The following is a 22,420-nucleotide window of genomic DNA, read 5'->3' as shown; positions in this document are numbered from 1 at the left end:
TCTGCTTATCTGCTGTGCTGTTCAGAGATACCGTAGCTGTAACTAGCAGTCATCTGAGTTACTGATCGTCGTTTCTTTCTCCATTCTGACTTTCTGTTTGATCTTCAGCTAAAGACATGAAGTCGTTGCCATTAATGAAGTTTCTACAAACTCAAATCTGATTCCAGACGCACTGAAAGGTTTAAGTTTAATTAAGTTGAAATGCGATTCCTCCACGACCTTTTCTAACTCAAATTACTTTGAAACTTCCAGGAATAAAGAGTTACACGTTCCTCTGGGCTACAAAAGACATTTTTCCCATGAACTTTGCATAATTTGGGGATGTTTATCTGTAGCACACAGCTGGACACGGTCTGCTGTGGACGCATCCCCACTGTTGAGTGTTTTCAGTTTTCAGTTTTATTTGTCATATGCAAGTTAGCACAGGGTCAACATTGCAATGAAATGTGGTTGACGAGCAGCAGTCACTCAGCAGCATGATACAGTAGGAGAAAATATAATAAAATAAAATATAATAAAATATAATAAAATAAAATATAATAAAATATAATAAAATAAAATATAATAAAATAAAATATAATAAAATATAATAAAATAAAATAAAATATAATATAATAAAATATAATAAAATAAAATAAAATATAATAAAATAAAATATAATAAAATATAATATAATAAAATATAATATGATAAAATAAAATATAATATAAAATAAAATATAATATAATAAAATATAATAAAATAAAATATAATAAAATATAATAAAATAAAATATAATAAAATATAATATGACAAAATAAAATATAATAAAATATAATAAAATAAAATATAATATGATAAAATAAAATATAATAAAATAAAATATAATAAAATAAAATAAAATAAAATAAAATAAAATATAATAAAATATAAAAATAGTAAGGAGCTAAATATTAGAGAGACATGGTAAAAGAGAAAAGATGACTAAATATATATGTATCTATAAATATAAATATATGTACACTAGTGATTAAATAAGAAAACCTTGAAAAGAAATATGACGGGAGGGCAGATGGGATATTGCACAGGAATGAGCAGCAGAAAATTACAGTATTGCACTTTTAAATATGAATATCAATAACAATAAAGTGAAGCTGGGTTAAGTGAGTGGGTTAAGTAAGGAAGCTGCCCTGTCCTCCATCAGTGCGAGTCGATGTCACGCCGACGGGCTTATCAGGCTGTAGTGTGGAGGTTAAAGATGGGCTGACATCCGGTCAGGTAAGTCGTAGAAGAACAGCTCATGATGGAGTTTGGACTTTTCTCTGTTTCCAGAGTTTAAAACTGCAGCGCTGGCATGCTGATGTCATGCTGATGTCATGCTGATGTCATGCTGATGTCATGCTGATGTCATGCTGATGTCATGCTGTCAGACAGAACCATGTGACGAGGATCAGCCTGGAGCTGATCGAGTGTGGGAGACTTGGATCTAACAGCACGCAGCAGTGCAACTTTACCAAGTGTCTGTGTGTAAACGAGTGCTCTATAAACTCCTCCGACCTTAATGGCATGCCAGACTATCATCCTCCCATCATGCATCTGGACCACTTAATTCGACTCGGATGAAAATCCTGAGCTTAAGTGTAAGACGTGAGCCAGGCAGGAGGACTCAGTGAAAGGATCCAAACCCCATCAGCAGATGGGTCTGTGACGGCAACCGCAGTGAAAAACACAACCGACGACGTCCCAGGTCTGCTCGAGCCCAAAATATCACGCTTTAACCGAACGTCCCTGAAATAAACTGCACACGCTCGACCCCGCCGCTGCCGCCTCTCAGGATAAATCTCGCAGCAAACATCGTCTGATTGGCTGCTAATTACATTCGTATCATTTCTGTTTGCATTTTACATGGTAGCTGCATTTTCCAGACACTTGTGACACTAAAATAAGACGAGCTGAGATGACTCAGAGCTCGAGTCCGCCCAGTCGTGAGAGCACAAATGCCCCGAATCAACTGTTCGATTGACTCACTCAAATGTCAGTTAGGAAATAATCTGTCTGCCTATTAAATAAACGCAAATCTCCAAATTAACTCGCGTACATGTTTCATCACCACAGACAGCGAGCTAAAAACGCTGCGATTGCTGCACAGCAGGCATGTCGGGACCAGGCTGTAAGGCCAAAAGCGAGGCGGAGATTTGTGTGAGGAGGCCACATGAAAACATCTGCGTGATCTCGGGGTTTCTGACAGTGAGCTGATAATAACCAGGCCTGCGTCTGGAAACAGGAAGGAGTTTGACGCTAAAACCACGAGATTAGGAAACAATGAGAGCTGCTACAGCTGCTACAGATCAGGAGAAATACATAAGATATATATGTAAGAATAGAAGCTTCTGTTCAGGCGCCACAGCGCTGACGTGTTCGTCCTTCAAACCAGTCAGAAAAAAAGATTCATAAAGAGCGTAAACAAAAACGAGGCCTGGGAGGGAAGCACGTCCCAGATAGGAAGAAAAGCACTCGCACATCTGCTAATCCCACAGAGGAAGAGCTGCTCGAAAACAAAAGTTTTATTCATGCTCTGAAGCAACGACAGAAACACGAGTTCTTACGACTGAACAAATTGGACCTCTGATTATTTCATCGTGTTCATCTGAACCGGTTATGAATATTCATGCCGAGCTTACAGCTCGCTTTATTTCCCCCCGCCTCGCCTCTGTAGAGCGCTCCTCTAATTACCAGGACGTTAAAATAATTCATCGACAATCGCAGATCACGGAGAACGTATAAAAAACACAAAAACAAAACTTACAGCGTCGGAGAAGAGCCAGCACCCAGCCTCGCCGTTTCCAGGAGAAGAAGGCAAAGGAGCCGAGCTCTTGGTGGGGCCCTGAATGTGGGCCCAGCCACTAAATGCGCTGAACCCCGCCTAAACTATATTTAAAGGAACTTATAAAACAGACGGGCGGCACTTTCAGACCATCAAAGAAAAAAATCGAGCTGGAAAAATTCAAGTCTTTCCACATGGAGCTGGTCTAAATATACTCGAGTCTAATAGGGTCACTTAGTCTCTGGGTTCAGCCGAGAGGTTAGAAACTGACAGCAAAGCTTTAAAGCAAAAATGTCAAAGCAGCGACGCAAACTGTAGGACGGGGGTCTCTGGAAACCCCTCCGCAGATGCAGTTTTTGTTCCCGCAGCCAAAGCTGTGGCCTTTAGCAGCCACGCAGCAGGACGCCGCAGCGATGCTTCGAAGCTGTCAGCGAGCCGCTTTGCAGGGGCCCGGTCACGCCTCGCGTGCCTGAGCTGCGGCCGCAGGAAGTCCTGTGCACCTTTGAAGCCTCCTTTGTACAATTGCACAATACACAAGAACAATTCTCAAGTTATTCGAGACCGTTCTCACTCCCGAGGCGTAACATGCCGACGTTTTGTCACGTCCTGCGGCGTTCCTGAGGAACGCAAAAGGAGACCTTCGGCGTTCTTATGGTACGCGGCGGGTTATGGCCGAAATCCAGTGCAGTGACGCTCCCGCGGTAATAGATGTTCCAGCCCTGTATTCCAGCCCTAAACCTAACCTTATCCCTAGCCCTAACCATAACCTTTTTCCTGACCTTAACCAAGACTGTAATGACGTTAAATAGCGTGTTTCTAAGTGATTTGAAGAAAAAGAGTGAACATGTGTAGATTGAGTCCATACGGTTCTCATATTTCCTCATTTTTCCGAGGTCGTCATTTAGGAACGTGGTGGGTAGCCGAAAACGTAATATGTTGACGATTTGTCACCTAGCGTAAAATGTTACGCTTTGGGAGCGAGAACGTGTTGGCTATTCCTTATTAGATTCCAGCGAAGTGAAAAAGCAGACAAGGTCGTGCGCTCGAATAAATCACTTTGCCAACGCCGCTTCTAAGGCGGGCTCTGCGCGGCAGATTCCCGGTTATTGAATTTTAGCTGGTCTGAGTCTGAACATCAGCGCTCGTGTGAGAAACCCAGAGCGACGTTAGACGGCTGACAGAGCCACAACACAAGTTACAGACGCACCGGTCACAAAGACTTCATAACCTGTGCAGCACTGACGGGCGGAGACACGTGAAACTAAAAGCAGGGACAGCACGCAGCGAGTTTCCACGGAAGATCACCGAGCCTTCATTTGAGGCCTGAAGAGATTCAGCACATCAACAGCGGTCTGCAGGTGCTGAAGGTAACCTGTGAGGAGCACGTCTGATTTCAGCTGCTGGGAATCTCTGCAGAGCTCAAGTAAGAGGCCGACATCACTGCTCAGCTTTATGTTTGTGCAGGTGCAGTACTGTCACGTCCTGGTGTTTTATATCATATATATGTGTTTTATTTTACAACTATTCTTCCTCATATTGATGATTGTTATTCTCTTTCTGATAGATTCAAAAACAGCAGAGAAATAGGAGCAAGAAATACACAGCATGTCTTTATCCCGTCTTCCTTCTCTCACCCCTACCAATCGCAGCAGATGGCCCCGCCCCTCCCTGAGCCTGGTTCTGTTGGAGGTTTCTTCCTGTTAAAAGGGAGTTTTTCCTTCCCACTGTCACCAAAGTGCTGCTCATAGGGGGTCATATGATTGTTGGGTTTCTTGAGGCTCCTTGAGGCGACTGTTGTTGTGATTTGAAGCTGTATAAATAAAACTGAATTGAGGAGAAACCAAACGTTACTGAACAGGCCAATCACAGTAGATATTCTCAGGGATGTGCACGTCAGCGCTGCAGCTACAGACGACCAGCACAACTGCGCTTTAATCTGACAGGTGATGTCTGTTGGCTTTGTCTGCAGCTTCCTGCTGATAGCTGCTAACCGCTGCCTCTGGAAACCAAACTGATGGGAGTTTATCTTCCAACTGCCGGCAACAGTCTAAGTCGCTGGATTAACTGTTTAAACTGAGTCTAACTGCTGCTGTACTGTAGCTGATTGCGCTCAAATATTCCTCGTAAATCATCCTTGTGCTCCACCTCCACCTCCCTCCGTCACTCCGCCTGCTCGCTCACGTAAGATCGAACCGTTTCCCAAACAACAAAACCAAAGCCAGCGCCGTGCAGGCCACACATGATGTCCACACGCCATCTCCAGTTATGACGTCATCGAGAGCCAAGCTGCTCAGAAGAAAGGAGGTGTTCACGCGCGTGCCTTCACCAAAAACACAGTCGTCGTTCTTTCCTCGATCATCAAACGCACGAAAATGACCCCGAGGTCCTGGCGATACCAGCACGGCGTGACGGCGCCCGCCTCAAACGCACTGACACCAGCCGCCGCCCGCTGCTCATCAACCTCTCCCAGACAAAAAGCAGGCGGCCTCGTAAACCGAGTCTGGAAAAAAGGCGCTCTTTTTACTGAGATATCAGCCTGTGTTTGATAGGCCAATAAACACGTGAGCGTGGACAGCCCTCTGAAGACATGTTTTACGGCGCCGAATAACAGCGTCTTCCAGCCTGGGCCTCGGCGCGGCGCAGGAGTCTCTGGGAAACGAAGCGTTATGGGACTGGGACTTGTAGGGAAACAGAAGCTGAAAGTAAACATGGCCGTGCCCGGCCTGCTTTCTCTTTTATCACCTCCTCCTCCTCCTGCTGCAAACACACAAACCCTTTAAAGAAAGTGTGTGTTTGATTCGTGTTTGCGACTCAGCGGTCCAGTTTTCCCTCTGACAAAAGCCGGGCTGTAATCCCCCCCTCCCCTCCCACAGGATAAGCATTTCCAGCTGGTTTCACAAACATTACAAATGGGATTCAGTGTTTGCCACAGATTGTGTCTTCCTCTCGTCTTCTCCGCCCCGCCTCCCACTTTTCTCTTCTCACAGTGACTCGCCTCGTCCCTCGAGACCGGGTAGCTAGGGAAACTAGGCCACAGACTAGCCTGCTGAGACCGTGGAGCTCCAAACACAGCTCTGAGAAGAAGCTCCTCTTACGCCTTCACTGTACATACGAGTGGCCTGGATAGCGTCAGCGAGCCTTCCTATAGAGCAGAACCGATTTGGGAAGCTCGTGTTACACGACTAATCCGCTCTAAGGGGAAAAGAGCCCGCGCTGCACTGAAACTGTGTCTATATTATCAACAGTAGACCTTTAATTCAGTGTCTCCGAGCACCTGCCTGTGGGTGTATTTTCAATTAGCCTGCTAAGAATAATTATTTGCTTTCCGTGTGTGTTTTTGAGGAATAATTTGACGTTCTGAGGAGTGCGTTTATTCGCTTTCCTGCCGAGAGCGAGCTTAGAAGACTGATCTCCTGTCTGTGTATTAAGTATGGAGCTGGAGGCGCATGGAGATCAGCTTAGCTCCAGTTATTTTTATGCTAATGAGCACAAACACTGCCGACAGGAGCAACCGGCCAGCCGAGCTCCGTCCAAAAGACTTTTATCATCCTAATATCTTAAACTAAGCTAAGATAGTGGTTTCCATCCCTGCTTCTTAATCTGCCACTTCTATGTTTAATGTATTAGTGGATAAGGCAGGACAGAGCAAAGATCTGGTGCAGTGACAGCTGACTACATCAGAAGGATCTGCACCACCTGGTTTTCCTGCCTTTGTCCCAACAGAACAGAAGTAAAGGAATATTTGTGTGTTTTTAAAACTCATCCATATGAGGAGATGTGGCTGCTACACTGAAGGGTCACTGCAGGTAACCAAAAGGCTCCAATCAGGTCCAACGGATGGCTCCACACAGGGTGGTCGTCTTCTTTTGGGTCACCACAGCAGAGCCATCGCTCGTCCCTCCATCCCTACTGTCCTCCTCAGTCACACCAGCCCACGGATCTCCTCTGAGGTCTTCCTCTTTTCCTCCTGCCTGGCAGCTCCTTCTTCATCGTCCTCTGTCCATTATATCCACCCAGAGTCACTCTGATGGACTGATCTCTAACCCTGTCCATGCTGCTCACTCCCAGTAAACATCTGAATATCTTCCATCGTCTCCAAACCATCACTGCAGCTCTCTGCACCGTGCTAACCCTAGCTAGCCCTAGCTTAGCTAACCCTAGCTTAGCTAGCCCTAACTTAGCTAGCCCTAGCGCTAACTTAGCACTCCAGCCCCATCTCCAAATATGCTCACTCCCAGTAAACATCTGAATATCTTCCATCGTCTCCAAACCATCACAGCAGGTCTCACTGCAGCTCTCTGCGCCGTGCTAACCCTAGCTAACCCTAGCTTAGCTAACCCTAGCTTAGCTAGCCCTAACTTAGCTAGCCCTATCGCTAACTTAGCACTCCAGCCCATCTCCAAATATGCTCACTCCCAGTAAACATCTGAATATCTTCCATCGTCTCCAAACCATCACAGCAGGTCTCACTGCAGCTCTCTGCGCCGTGCTAACCCTAGCTAGCCCTAGCTTAGCTAACCCTAGCTTAGCTAGCCCTAACTTAGCTAGCCCTAGCGCTAACTTAGCACTCCAGCCCCATCTCCAAATATGCTCACTCCCAGTAAACATCTGAATATCTTCCATCGTCTCCAAACCATCACAGCAGGTCTCACTGCAGCTCTCTGCGCCGTGCTAACCCTAGCTAGCCCTAGCTTAGCTAACCCTAGCTTAGCTAGCCCTAACTTAGCTAGCCCTAGCGCTAACTTAGCACTCCAGCCCCATCTCCAAATATGCTCACTCCCAGTAAACATCTGAATATCTTCCATCGTCTCCAAACCATCACAGCAGGTCTCACTGCAGCTCTCTGCGCCGTGCTAACCCTAGCTAGCCCTAGCTTAGCTAACCCTAGCTTAGCTAGCCCTAACTTAGCTAGCCCTAGCGCTAACTTAGCACTCCAGCCCCATCTCCAAATATGCTCACTCCCAGTAAACATCTGAATATCTTCCATCGTCTCCAAACCATCACAGCAGGTCTCACTGCAGCTCTCTGCGCCGTGCTAACCCTAGCTAGCCCTAGCTTAGCTAACCCTAGCTTAGCTAGCCCTAACTTAGCTAGCCCTAGCGCTAACTTAGCACTCCAGCCCCATCTCCAAATATGCTCACTCCCAGTAAACATCTGAATATCTTCCATCGTCTCCAAACCATCACAGCAGGTCTCACTGCAGCTCTCTGCGCCGTGCTAACCCTAGCTAGCCCTAGCTTAGCTAACCCTAGCTTAGCTAGCCCTAACTTAGCTAGCCCTTGCGCTAACTTAGCACTCCAGCCCCATCTCCAAATATGTGCACTCCCAGTAAACATCTGAATATCTTCCATCGTCTCCAAACCATCACAGCAGGTCTCACTGCAGCTCTCTGCGCCGTGCTAACCCTAGCTAGCCCTAGCTTAGCTAACCCTAGCTTAGCTAGCCCTAACTTAGCTAGCCCTAGCGCTAACTTAGCACTCCAGCCCCATCTCCAAATATGCTCACTCCCAGTAAACATCTGAATATCTTCCATCATCTCCAAACCATCACAGCAGGTCTCACTGCAGCTCTCTGCACCGTGCTAACCCTAGCTAGCCCTAGCTTAGCTAGCCCTAGCTTAGCTAGCATTAGTACTAACTTAGCACTCCAGCCCCATCTCCAAATATGCTCACTCCAGGTTTTCAGAAAGCTAAGACGGTGGCAGCCAACTGGTGACATTGAGGCAGTTGCGTCTTTTATTTACTGTCTGTGTGCACTGCAGAACTGTGTGGCTGGACTGTGCTGTGACGCCGGACGTGTCACGCGCTCCTAAACAGACCTTAAATGATTGAAAACAAGTTTTTTTTTATCTTCCTTCGTTTTCTGCGGCAGGTTCGTTGTGTCCCGGCACACCGAGGAGAATAAGTGCGCTAATTGTGTCCACATATCACTGAGCCTAAGAGCCTGCAGGAATGTAATTGCATATGAGCGAGATCGTGTTCCTTTCATGGTGGTCATTTATTTTGACTTGTTTATGAGCTTGAAATAGGATCTGAAGCGGGGATGTGAGGTGCAGAGCCTCGCCACAAACTCTCGCTGTCACGCTTATAACAAGTGTGGTATTGATGAGCGAGGCCACAGGAGGTGAGCTTCAGCAAAGTAATAATAACCACTGGAGCCTGTCACGAGGGTTCGCTTGGGCCAGAAAGTGGAGAATAAAGTGACCGAGATTCCTACAGGAAAGAGGTTTAATGCAACGAGGCCTTTAAGAGATTAAATACGACATTAACAGCAACTGGCATGACTGCAAAAAGGATTATTACAGGTTATGGAGGATGAACCGATCTGGCTTTCACACGAATAAAATCAAGCCACTGTGCACAAACCTGCTCTGCACATGCTCAGTGCGGAGCAGGGTCATCTCACCTTGGCACAAGCTTTTAAAGAGATTAAGATCAAGATTAAGAGACTTAATGTACAAAATTGATCCTCTCATGATTTGACATCAACTTAAACTTCAGCTGGTTAAAAATGCCCCCGAGCTTCTTCTCCAGACGGAGCCGATAGCGATGGCCGTACGAGATTTAATCACGGCTGCGATGTCCGACACGAATGGCCTGTCAGCGAGGACGCGCTCTGCTCTTTACACTTGAGATTACAGACAATAACAGCTCACCGAACATCACCTTAAACTCGGTCACTCGGTGAGAGCAGACTCTTCAGTCAGCGATTCCTACAAACTCAGGGGAGTTTTGGGGACAGCAGCCGGAGTCCTGGGACAGGCGAAATAACCTCCTGCACTTTTCTGATGAGGCTAAGTCAGAAGGTAAAGCGAGAAGATCCTTTTAAATAAGAAGGAACCGCTCTGTGAGTCTACGACAGGCCATCCGACCCCTGGATACGACGCACAACGATGTAGAACAGCTTAAAGGTTTGCAGCACAAACACAGCAGAGTGAGCAGGAACTTTATCGCCGTCCTCTTGCATTAAACAGAATGAAACATCCACCCATCCATCTACCATCATCCTCCACTTATTCATTGAGCTGTTACAGGCTGAGGCAGAGAGCCTCTGTACAGGCCACTCTTACAGTAACTTCTAATAAATACTGACAGCTGTTTGTGTGACAAAACCCAGAGTTACAAAGTGCTTCACAAACACAAATATATGCGTTAAAAAGAGATTCGGAAACAGGCGAAGGACACAGTAAAAGGACTGGATGTTACGATCCCTGCATTGCTTTAAATGGAGAAAATCTCCATCAAGAACCAACAACAGCCGAACCCCACACGACGAGGACTCATTACTGTAGTATTATTAGTATTATCTTCACTGTTGCAGCGTTTAGGCGCAGCTCGCCTTTCCTTGTGTGTTTGCAGTCATCTGTGAGTTCTGAAGGAAAATGCTGCTTCAAACGGAGCAGCAGAGGTTTGGGGAAATCATCAGGCTGAGACATGAACATCTGCAGGAAACTTCTTTTAACTGGAGCATCGTTTCCTCGAGAATGAAACAGATTCTTGACAGAAGTCAGAGGAAACGCTCAGCTGTCTGTAAACACACAGCTCCCCCCTGAAGGTAAACTGTGGGTACAGTGTCTCCACGGTGATGCCCGTGTGTCCACACTGCACCAAAGCATGTCAGGACCTCAGAATAACAATGAAGCTGATGAGCAGAGGCAGCAGGCTGGCTGTGTGACAGCTCTCCTGTGCTCGAGCTCTCTGTGCTGAAGCGCTGCTGCCCGAGCTCCGCCTCCTTCGCTGAGAGCAGCAACTCGAGCCGAGCTGAGCGGCTGTTCTCCCCCAGCAGAAGGGCCGGAGAGACGCTAAACACTGCGTTTAGGAGTCACACTGTGACTGTGAACAGGCCGCACACACACACAGGGACACAGACACACACACACAGACACAGACACACACAGGGACACAGACACACACACACAGACACAGACACACACACACACAGACACACACACACACAGGGACACACACACAGGGACATAGACACACACACACACACAGGGACACAGACACACACACACACACACACACAGGGACACAGACACACACACACACAGACACACAGACACACACATACAGAGACAGACACACACACACACACACACACATACAGAGACAGACACACACACACACACACACACACAGGAACACAGACACACACACACACACAAACAGACAAACACACACACACACACAGGGACACAGACACACACACACACAGAGACACACAAACAGACAAACACACACACGGACACAGAGACACACACACACAGAGACACACAAACAGACAAACACACACACGGACACACACACACACACACACAGAGACACACAAACAGACAAACACACACACACGGACACAGAGACACACACACACACAGGGACACAGAGACACACACACACAGAGACACACAAACAGACAAACACACACACACGGACACAGAGACACACACACACACAGGGACACAGAGACACACACATAGACAGACAGACACACACATACACACATACAGGGACACACACACACACAGACAGAGACACACAAACAGACAAACACACACACATACAGAGACAGACACACACACACACAGGGACACAGACACACACACAGAGACAGAGACACACAAACAGACAAACACACATACAGGGACACACACACACAAACAGAGACACACAAACAGACAAACACACACACACACACACAGGGACACAGACACACACACACACAGAGACACACAAACAGACAAACACACACACACGGACACAGAGACACACACACACACACAGGGACACAGAGACACACACATAGACAGACAGACACACACATACACACATACAGGGACACACACACACACAGACAGAGACACACAAACAGACAAACACACACACATACAGAGACAGACACACACACACACACACAGGGACACAGACACACACACAGAGACAGAGACACACAAACAGACAAACACACATACAGGGACACACACACACAAACAGAGACACACAAACAGACAAACACACATACAGGGACACACACACACAAACAGAGACACACAAACAGACAAACACACACACATACAGAGACACACACACACACATAGACAGACACACACACAGGGACAGACACACACACACAGGGACACAGACACACAAACAGACAGACACACACACATACAGAGACAGACACACTCGTGAGCGGGACCAGGTGCGGGGGTGCAGGTGACTCACGTAGTGCTTGGACGGACTGCGCCTCTTCTCCACGTCCACCACCTTGACGTCCAGCACGGTGCGCAGCTGCATCTTCACCCTGCAAAGGCTCTGCATGGAGGCGCGTGCGTGCGGCCGCGGGGCTCCGGTCAGCTGACTCTTATCACGGCAGAGAAATCACCGCGCGCATCGCCGGTGTCGGCTAACGGTTCGGCGCTCCGTACTCGTGACGCAACCAGCATCCGATCCGACCCCAAACTTATCGACGGTCCATCTGAGCGCGTGCCCGTGAGCGGGTTCGCCTGCAGCCTCCACAGGCTGAGCCGGCGGCGGGCGGTCACCTCACAAACGGAAACGACGTGCGGCGGCTGCCTTTGTGTCTGCGGTCTGCATACCTGGAGCTGCCGGCGGAGGGGGGCGGGGCTTCACGCGCGTCCTCACGGCTGAAGACTAGAACGAGCCGGTACCGGCTGCGCCTCCATCCCGCTGCCCTGACACGGAACCCGAAATCTGTACGGCCACCCCCGAGCGTCCCCCTCTCAGAGAACCGGGAACGCTGTGGACATCTGGCAGCACGTGCGGCTGGGAACGTCACAGGCTAAACACCACTGTCCCACGCAGCGGCAGCTTTCTGGCCGGAGACACGCGCAAGTGGAAGTATGGATACAGATGTTTCACCGGCGACCAATCAGCGGCCGCCCCTCTGCTCCACATGAAGGAGCCAATTAGTGACTAAACACTGCCCCCCTGCGCACGCAGCAGCACCCTTTAAAGATGCTTTTTGTGATCCCGCTCTGCAAACTGCAGCTGTAACTCCCAGCAGCAGGGGGCGGTGTGGTGCCGCTCCACGTGTCTTATGAGTGCTGCTGTTTAACCTTTGATGTTACTTTTGTAACATCCTACATCTCCTCAAAGCTCTCCCCCAGTCCGCACGTGTAAATAAGAATGACCTGGTTAGATAAAAGTTACTCTGACTCACTGTGTGCGCCACCCTGTGGTACAAAGTGGTATTACACCACAGTACTGCAAGATTAGATTAGATAGATTAGATAAAACTTTATTAATCCCTCGGGTGGGTTCCTCTGGGAAATTTGTTTTCCAAAAAGCACAGCACCGACAGAAGTTACAGAGTTAAGAATATTATATATATATATATATATATATATATATATATATATATATATATATATATATATAAATACAAAGACATATATAGATAAAATTTACAAAGGGGATAAATAGGAATAAAAATAAAAATAAAAATACAAGTGAATTGCACATTTCAAGTATGGAGTCTATTGCACCGCTGATTATTAACAAAAAGTATTGCACAAAAGGTAATTGCACAGTGAAGTGAAGAGGCACTACAGCTTAGTTGTTCCCCCCTCCTTTGTCCTCCTGTCTCCCCTCCCTCTCCCCTCCAGAGAGGAGTTAAACAGTCTGATGGCGTGTGGGACAAAGGAGTTTTTAAGTCTGTTGGTTCTTGTCTTTGGGAGAAGCAACCTGTCACTGAACAGACTCTTCTGGTTGTTTATGGCCGTGTGCAGAGGATGCCCAGCATTGTCCATAATGTCCAGCAGCTTCTTTAATGTCCTTTTCTCTGCCACTAACACCAGAGTGTCCAGCTTCATGCCAACCACAGAGCTATCCTTCCTGATCATTTTTTCCAGCCTGGATGAGTCCTTCTTTGCTGTGCTGCTCCCCCAGCACACCACAGAATAGAAAAGTACTCCAGCAACCACCGACTGGTAAAACATCCTCAGGAGCTTCCTGCAGATGTTAAAAGACCTCAGCCTCCTGAGGAAGTACAGTCGGCTTTGGGCTTTTTTGTACAGGTGCTCTGTGTTGCATGACCAGTCCAGTTTATTGTCCACCCACAGCCCGAGGTACTTGTACTTGTTGACCACCTCCACCTCCTCCCCCTCTATCTGAACCGGCAGTGGACCTGCTCTGGACCTCCCAAAGTCCACAACCAGTTCCTTAGTCTTTGAGGTGTTGAGTTGCAGGTGGTTTGTGTGACTCCATGCGACAAAGTTCCTCACCAGACTTCTGTACTCCTCTTCCTGGTCATCCCAGATACACCCCATGATGGCAAGGTCCTAGTTTGCAAGTTTTCAGTCGATTTTTTAAGACATAAACTCAAAGCGATTTTTTTTCACAATCTGATGATAGTTTCAGTGTATTTAGAAATAAATAAATTACTTTTAAAGATAATAATTTATCTTGAAAACACTCAAGTACCTCAAAATGTTTGAAATCACTTAAAAAAAAAAAAAAAACACCCTCTCATCTCCGAGGCTTTGCTGTAAGCAGGAGCACATCTGGGCAGCTGCCTGGAAGCTGCAGGTTTCCTGCTGCAGGCTCATCTGCTCCGTGGTAATCTAATTACATTTATAAGGCTAGATTACCAAGCAGGCAAAATGCACAAATCTGCCCCAGGCGCTTGAATCCTCGGAGGCTTCAGGACCTGTGAGTCTGTGGGAAAAAAGCAGCGCTTCACCAGTTTCACATGATGAACTGGAGCCGTGACAATGAGGCCGTTGTGTGTTTTTGGCGCCACAGACATGTTTCCAGGGTTTCAGAAAAACTGAAACTGAGCTGCTGTGGAAGTTAGTGAAGAATGTAGGAGACAAACTGCAGTCAGGCGTGTTTCTAGGGAGGTGGCACAGGGAGGGGGTGGGGTGCAGGAGGTCCGCCTGTCCGTCCATCCTTCTTATCTCCGTCCTGGTTGCGCCCACACCTCCACCTCCACATGACACGATGCTGCACAGAGGCCTAAACATCTCTTTGTATTGCATCTGAAGTCCCGAATTTAGTGCAAAGGTTTCATCTACATGTACTTGAAGTAATGAGATAAGAGTCCTCGTTAAGCACATCGATTACTGTTCACTTTAATAATTTACTCACACACTGCAGGCGGCCTAATCTTTAAAAGTACTGCATATAAAACTGAGTTGGGTTAAGTGAGCTGTGGCAAAGTTAAAACCGTAGATAAAGACTCATCTATTCTGTCTTTGTCCAATTTCCAATTCTCCATCATCAACGACACAAATCTGGGATAAGGCCTGAAGCAGCAGGTGAGTGTGATCGTTGTCATCACATCCAGACTCCTTCTAGCGATAACAAAGCCACGAGTTTTGCTTTAAACACCATCTCCTCCGTGTTTATCTCCCATGGATGGAACGTTTGTGACTAATGAAGCTTGTGGGAGGAGCCGGGCTGATAAGGAGGTAATGGACTGGTGTTATGAGGAGGCCACGGGGGAAATACTCTGTGGGGTTTCTTCTTCTTGGCACCTTATCTGATGATGTTCTTGAGCAGATGTGCTGAATGGAGCCAGGAGACTCGGCCAGGGAACCTCCCATCTTTGTTTCTTATTTATTTAAAAACATATTTACAACAGTGATGGTTTGTTTACATGTGGTTGTCATGGTTTTTAGAAGCTTTAATAACTTAATATTTAGCATTTGTGCGCTCATACAGCAGCTGGGTAAAAGCTAAACATGATTTATGCACAGAGCGCTGATGCTCGGCGGCGGCGGCGGCTCCTCAGACGGCGGTGTAGTGGCTGTCGCTGGTGCTGATGATGTCACTGTTGCACTCGAGCGTCTTGAGGACGAGCTCCAGAGCGGCGCGGCTCACGTTGAGGCTGTACCGCTGCCTGACTGCTGACAGGATGTGCAGGACGTGGCAGCCCTTCTCCACGTCTGCAGGAGGAGGAAATGAATGCACACACACACACAGACACACACACACACACACAGACACACACACACACACACAGAGGTGTAATTGTTGTGCTCATTTGATTTCTGACAAGCAGGTAAAAGCTTTTCATTCTTAATTACATCCTCTGAAAAATAATCAGTGCCTCTGAGGAGAGTCAGAGAAGCTGTGAGGGCATCGCTAATCTAAACTTTTGTGTCTGTGCTGCACTGAGAGCGAGTCCACGCACACTTCTCCCTCCTCGAGTCCTCCCTGATGACGTCTTTGACGGCCACGAGCAGATCCTTGTCCTGCACGGTCACCTGACGAGGAGCAACAGCGTCACGCACGGCACAGCAAAAAGCTCCCAGAGACGAATGTGTCTGCAGTTTCTTACGAGATAGACTTCGTCCTGGGACTTGACCTTGCGGTACACGGCGCCCTCGTCCTGTAGGATCTGCAGGGCCTCCTTCAGGAGCTGACGGAGCTGCTGGCACGCCGACGGACCCGCGACGGGCTCCTAATCAGCATCAGAGGAGCACGAGACAGAAAAACCCAATGAAACGAAGAAAGAAGGAATTTTGCTTCAGATCTGAACACATTTGTCACTCAGCCTACAGGACGACTTCACCTCCACATGAGTTAGACCTTTCAATGCTACAGGAACTCATGTTAAAATCACCGGTGGAGGTTTGGTGTAGGCCAGGGGTCGTGACCCTGGGCACGCTGGCACGTGGAGGGTTAACTGGTGACCATAGCTGGACTGGCCACTGGGCATACTGGGCATTTGTCTACTATGCCCAATGATGATTTTTCATTTTTATGGGCAGATGAGTTTTTGAAGATGAAGATGAAACCAGGAGAATCATCAGAGCTGAACAGGTGATGCAGAAACAGGTTTACCTTTTAGGTGACATGAATGAGTTGAAGTTATGAACTGTTTCTGAGAGACAAATAACCCCAGGATCCTCTGTAGCTGACAGCTGGTAACTGTGCAGGGGCGGGTCTAGCAAAGTGTTGCCAGGGGGGCAGGTAGGGCATTAACAGGGAGAGGGGGGTCACAAAGAAATACTTTTATTTCTTATTCTCATTTAAAATGTTTCGCTTTTGATAAATAATTATCTGAATCTTACAACCAAAGTTTTTATCTGACGTAAAATGTATAGAAATCACACATATACCAACAAGACTGTACATCACTGTCACAACAGCATCTGTTTTCATTCAAAGGCTTTATGGCTTTAATACCTGGGGGGCTGGTCTCTAGTCAAAGTGCACGGGCTGATTTTATGTCCCAGTCCAGCCCTGGGCACAACACGCAGTGAATTAATCTGAGAAGGTGCATTAAAAAAATAAATGGCCGGGTCAGCGGTGCACATCGCAGATTAGCTCATATAGACATATTAGTTGCGCTGCTTCTTAATGACGGTATCTTAGCCAACAACCCCAACTACCAGATTAAAAATAACTCAGCCTACCGGTGACAGGGGCGTTGCTAGCTGGCAGTTTTTTCAAGCGATGTTGAAATTTCCACCTTCCAACACTTCAAAAGCTTCAGCAGCTGTCGGCTCAGCGCAGCATCAGCACCGCGGAAACACACGGATACATCCGTAGACTCGAGACAGAATTCACAAAGTGTTTTCAGGACTTTCAGGTGTTTGGACCAATGTTTTCTTTTCTGATCAAACCAGAAGCTTTAATGAGCAGCTGGATTTGTCTCACATTAACTGACTGGACACAGAGGACATCGAAATGCAGCTGATTGAACTGAAAACCTCGACTCTGTGGGGTCAAAGTTTGCAGAACTACGAACGCAGCTGGAATCCACAGCTGTGCGTGTTCATGGAGCTGCATGTTCACCTGCTGGACGTCACTACCTGACAAGTTTAACTCTTCAGAACATTGCAAAGACTTTATTGACAGTATTTGGCTCCACATGTCTGTGTGAGCAGATTTTCTCTCACGAGTCCTCAGGTAGCCTCTGAATGCTGGACACTCGGAGACCAGAGATCATATTAACATGTGTGTCTCTGTGTTAATATAATTCTATAAAGTTGTTCTAACTGTTAATATAGAGCGTTACTAAATGTATTGCTAATGCAATCATATGGCACATTGACCTCTGAGGGAATTTTAGATGCACTCATCCTCAGAAAGGTTGCTGACTCCTGCTCGAGGCTTTAACACTAACAGTGCTAACATGTCAGGCTGCAGCTTCCTTCTTTGCCAGATCACAAACACTCTCTGGGGAAAATATCAAACATACACACGCCTCATGCACGCACCGTTTGATGGCGTGCTTTCACATCTTCACATCTTTGCTAGCTAGCATGCTAACACTGGTATTAGCATGCAGCACACCATGTTCTGAGATCTTAAAATGTGATGTCAGAAGAATCAGTTTTACTTTGCTGCAAAGTATCAAATCCTGGTGTTTATTTCACTATTTCGAGATGTGACGGCTGGTTCCACGTCCCCTCCCAGTTCATACCTGGTCAGCGGATGCTGCCTGAGGCTGGCTGGAGATCAGAGGCTGCAGGAGGTCCTGGACATCGTAGGGTCTGAACCTGCTCACAGACTTCTGCTTTAAAAAGTCTTTCAAGATCTTTGTTGCCCTGCTGAGGGAGCTGACAGCCGAGTCTCTGAAAGACAGATGTTCGTCGTGAGCCTCCGAGCTGCTCTAACAAAAAATAACAGCTGATCAAACGTGTAAGCAGCCTGCGACCTCGTTCACCTTCTGTCCTGCCAACAAATCCTAGAACACACTGAAAACCTGAGTCAGGTTTACTGTAAGCCTGAAATAACCACAGCCCGAGGATTTCAAGGCACAACAAGATGTGGGAATAAGAAACATCTGCATCTATTTTAGCTTCTCCTCTTTTTCCGAGGACGTTCAGAGGTTCTCTGCAGCGAATCGTCAGAAAGCAGACCAACTGAAATCCTGTGACACTGATCTCTGAACAGATTTAGACTGTGACACTTGGAGTTTAGACTGCAGTTTCAAACAGAGCCTGAGAATGTGATGATGAAACCTCCTGTAATTATGGAGAAAAAAATAACAGTGTGAAATGTTGACCCACTCATGTGTATTCTGGCCCCACAGCTGTGAAATCACTCAGAGTTGGGGCTGCCACAAACGATTACTTTGATAGTCGACTAGTCACCGATTATTTTTGCGATTAGTCGACTAATCAGATCATCATCCATTGGACATAAAACTACAGCTTATTGCACCTGCAGCATCTGCTCTTATATAACTATCATTAGCTTACAGCTTTAAGTGTTTCAGGTATGTGCTAACTAAAAATAAAGACAAGATGATAGTTTATTAAATTTTAATGAAATTTACAGTTTAATAAACTCCTTGCTATCTAAAATATAACAGGACACCGGAGTAAATTCTCGAGCATCTCACACTTCTGATAATCAGCTGTCTGCTTGAAGTTTATTCAGCTGTGTAAAAACTATAACTTTAATCTCAGCCAAACCGATTTACTCAGGAACAAATAAAATACTAAAAAAAATCTAAACAATAACATTTTTAAGTTATCTAAGTGACTTATATATCATGTTTAACCTGAGTAGTGAAAGACGGCGGTGGGTTTGAAAACGATTTAACGGAAGTCCGGTGTTCTCACGGCTCTAGTTAGCCTAGCCCCCGGCTAGCTATCGAGCTAGTGGGTAACAGACGTCTCCGAAAACGTCGGAGCGCTTTTGAAAATATGTGGTGTCTTGATAAACTGAGCAGATATTTGAGGTTTACACAGCTACATTCTCGCCTGAAAATATGTTAAACGTTTATTTTGTGACCCAGAAAGAATAATAAGAGTAATATTAAAACTAACTAGCTGCCGCCATTGTTGGAAACTGAGCTGGGCCGCGCTATGAATTCTGGGACACAGCTTCTTCTTCTTCGGGGTTTAACGGCAGCTGGCATCCTTGTACATGCAGTGCTGCCATCTTCTGTTTCAGTCCGTTATTACACTCTTAAATCCTACTACTTATTCCTGCGTCTTTTGTGATCTTACAAAGCTTCAAACGACGCGTCGACTATTAAATCAGTCGTCGACGATTTTGATAGTCGACTAATTGTGGCAGCCCTAATCAGAGTGTGAAGATAAAACTTTTAATGGCTTCATTAAATATACTGAAGTTATTGTTTTTAAAAGAAGAGCTGATCCTGGGTCAGACGTGGTTTATTGATGTGGACTCAGCTACTGTGTGTGTGTGTGTGTGTGTGTGTTCTGGGTTGAATGTTGACTCTCTGGTGTGTTGGGTGGACGTTCGTACCCCGCCGCGTCGGGCTCCAGCTGAGGCGCTTTGTCGTAACACTGTCTGTAGAGCTGAGGCGCCGCCATCATCCAGGAAATCTGCACCGCCATCACCGAGTCGCTCACTTTATCTGAGGACGCACAAGCACACGGGTGAGGACGGAGGCGTGTGAGTGTGTTTCTAGTGCATGTGTCGCTCTGTTTGTGGTTCTTTGTGTTATTTGTGGAGCACTGTGGGCTAACTGTGGAATAAACAGCTGATGGTGGTTATGAGAGTGTGTGCGGGAGAAGCGTCTCCGCTCACAGTAGGTGGAGGCCTTGATTTCCCTCTGCTGCCTCGACGTTTTCACCGGTCCCCTGACTCGGAGCAGCTCTCCGATCTCCAGGCGGCAGCGCGTCCGCTGAGCCCGTCTCAGCTTCTGCAGCTCCGCCACCGGGTCAAAGCCTCCCTGAGCCGCGGCGCCGAGTTGTGCCCCTGCTGGAGATCACACGAGGACACTCGCTCTGTATCGATTCTGCATCTGAAGCATCACCAGGCTGACAAAGGAGGACAAGGACATGTCTGCAGGCGGCAGAGCGCTTCATTTTACTGAACAAACTGAAAGCAACGCCACGCTAACTCTGAGATAACAACATGAACTCACACTTGCTCGGCTCCCGCTCCTCTTTCAGGACGTCACTTTTCCAGCACAGGCAGTTTATAACGCCCGTACCATCATCCACTGTGAGACGCAGCAGCGGAGCGTGGGCGGAGACAAAAACAGAGCACATGTGACCAGAATACAATCGTGAGGTCTCACGACTACAGCAGTGATGAGCACAACTCCACGATGGGAGTGAGTGATGAAGAGCACCTCCATAGCAGAAGAAGTCTTCCCTCTCCCTCTTGTAGACCACCGTTCCCAGCACATCGACTTTGGAGATCGGGTGCAGGTTGTAGAAGTAAATCCCTTTGAGTGGAAAACAGATAATTAAAGGTGAAGGTGTGTCTCCAGACAGTAAAAACTTTGTGATATCAGTCTGGATATCACAGATTTATTTGGCACAACTTTGCAAATGTTTGCGTTTCTTTGTTGTGTTTTTGCACGTCATCACATGGGGCCTGACCCCGCAGGGTTTACATTTATGCGCTGACAGGAACTACAACACATCACACCTGGCACACCATCAGGTGGTGTAGTTGAAATGAAATAACGAAGGATTTAAAACGGTATAAGTAACTACAATAAATGCTAAAATAAAAATAAAGGAGCTAAATAAATGTAAAATTCTGCACAATGCGTGGTGCAGGCTAACAGGAGCTTTAACAAAATCTAATTTCAAATTAGAGCTTCAGGAGTGACGACCAAGTAAAAGGTGAGGGACAGGTCCAGTTTGTTACCTGGTACCTGGGTGGACTCCGTCATCTCCAGGATGTCTCTGATATACAGCCGAGCGAAGGCGGAAAACACCGGATCCAGTCCCCACAACATCGACGGAGGCTCGTCCGCTGGATCCATCGCAGCTGTCTGCATTTCATCCTGGGCTCAAACACTGATGGTTTACCTGCTTTCACTGGTTTCCCGCCAGCCACACAAACCGTCTCCAGGACAAAGTTAGCTGGTTTCAGTGGCGTCACTTCCGGTTAATCCCACGGTAGATGAACCTGTAGTTCATCCGGAGGCGCAGCAGAGGGCGCTCACGATGAATAAAAGTGGACCGAACTTATTGTGCAGTTTCACCCAGAAGATAAAATCCAGGTTTTATTTCAGGTTTCACAAATTTTATTTTCCAATGCATTCAAAATACAGTAAAACAACACGCGTTTCCCCTTTTCTTACAAAGAAGAAGATTTTGCCCACAAAGTCGGGATTTACGACAGGACACACTACCTTGATGGCAGCCAAATTAAAAAGTGATCAGGCGTTAGCAGTGAAGTTCAATCACAACAGACACGATCATGTGTCCGTTAACAGTTATCTGGTTGTGGTGGGTGAACTCGACTGTTTCAGGCGTACGCTGTTACTGATTTTCCGCGTCTGTTCGCTTCATGCCTGAAAGCAAAATGGCGAGTGCCGTAAAGTGGAACAAGGTGCTGAAAAGTCCCTAATATAAATTTTATTTGCATGTCTTTTTTAAACTGCACGAGAAGATATAAACACAATCTAAAAACAAAATAAAATGTCCAAACTCCTCATATAAAACAACGCTAACAGAAAAAAGTGCTAACCCTACGAAATTCATCCAATCCGTAGTGTTATTATTCGATTATTTCGTGACTAGAATCCTAGAAATAGCGGTTTTTCGGTCACGTGACCTTTAATCAACTTTTTCAGTTTTCTTAAATGCTAGAAGGATTTCGTGTATGTACAAAGTATTAAAAGGGTAGGTTATCAGCATTTCTGTGTGTGAAACTAAATATTTCAAGGCATATTTTGTCTCGCCAATTCGGCGCGTCT

General features: G+C 46.7%; 2 protein-coding genes across 8 annotated transcripts in view; both read right to left on the bottom strand.

Moving 5' to 3' along the window:
* Positions 1–13,031, bottom strand: part of sh3pxd2aa (SH3 and PX domains 2Aa) — a 116,436-nt gene extending 103,405 nt beyond the window's left edge. For 5 of the 6 annotated variants that reach the window (XM_085161988.1, XM_085161989.1, XM_085161992.1 and 2 more), the window contains exon 1: positions 12,028–13,031. In XM_085161988.1, coding sequence (XP_085018114.1) covers positions 12,028–12,123 — 96 coding nt within the window. In that variant the 5' untranslated portion in view covers positions 12,124–13,031. Of the gene's footprint in view, positions 1–2,785; positions 8,076–12,027 lie in introns of those variants that run through there. The other variant, XM_085161993.1, reaches the window with a different exon arrangement.
* Positions 13,032–14,631: 1,600 nt separating this feature from the next.
* Positions 14,632–22,418, bottom strand: stn1 (STN1 subunit of CST complex). 2 transcript variants are annotated; one of them, XM_085162060.1, is made up of 9 exons: positions 21,364–22,418; positions 20,837–20,932; positions 20,627–20,704; positions 20,287–20,460; positions 20,002–20,113; positions 18,203–18,353; positions 16,109–16,231; positions 15,962–16,034; positions 14,632–15,713 (listed from the first exon to the last, which is right to left on the bottom strand). In XM_085162060.1, exons 1-9 carry the CDS (start codon positions 21,494–21,496, stop codon positions 15,556–15,558), a joined length of 1,098 nt encoding a protein of 365 aa, XP_085018186.1. In that variant the 5' UTR covers positions 21,497–22,418; the 3' UTR covers positions 14,632–15,555. The 2 variants fall into 2 exon arrangements, with proteins under 2 accessions (XP_085018186.1, XP_085018187.1); XM_085162061.1 differs by having other exon boundaries at positions 20,287–20,457.
* Between the last annotated feature and the right edge of the window lie 2 nt (positions 22,419–22,420).

The sequence above is a fragment of the Neolamprologus multifasciatus genome, chromosome 6 (genome assembly GCF_963576455.1).
Source record: "Neolamprologus multifasciatus chromosome 6, fNeoMul1.2, whole genome shotgun sequence".
NCBI lineage: Eukaryota > Metazoa > Chordata > Actinopteri > Cichliformes > Cichlidae > Neolamprologus > Neolamprologus multifasciatus.
Note: the sequence above shows the minus strand (reverse complement) of the source record. Positions and strands in the feature narration are given on the sequence as shown.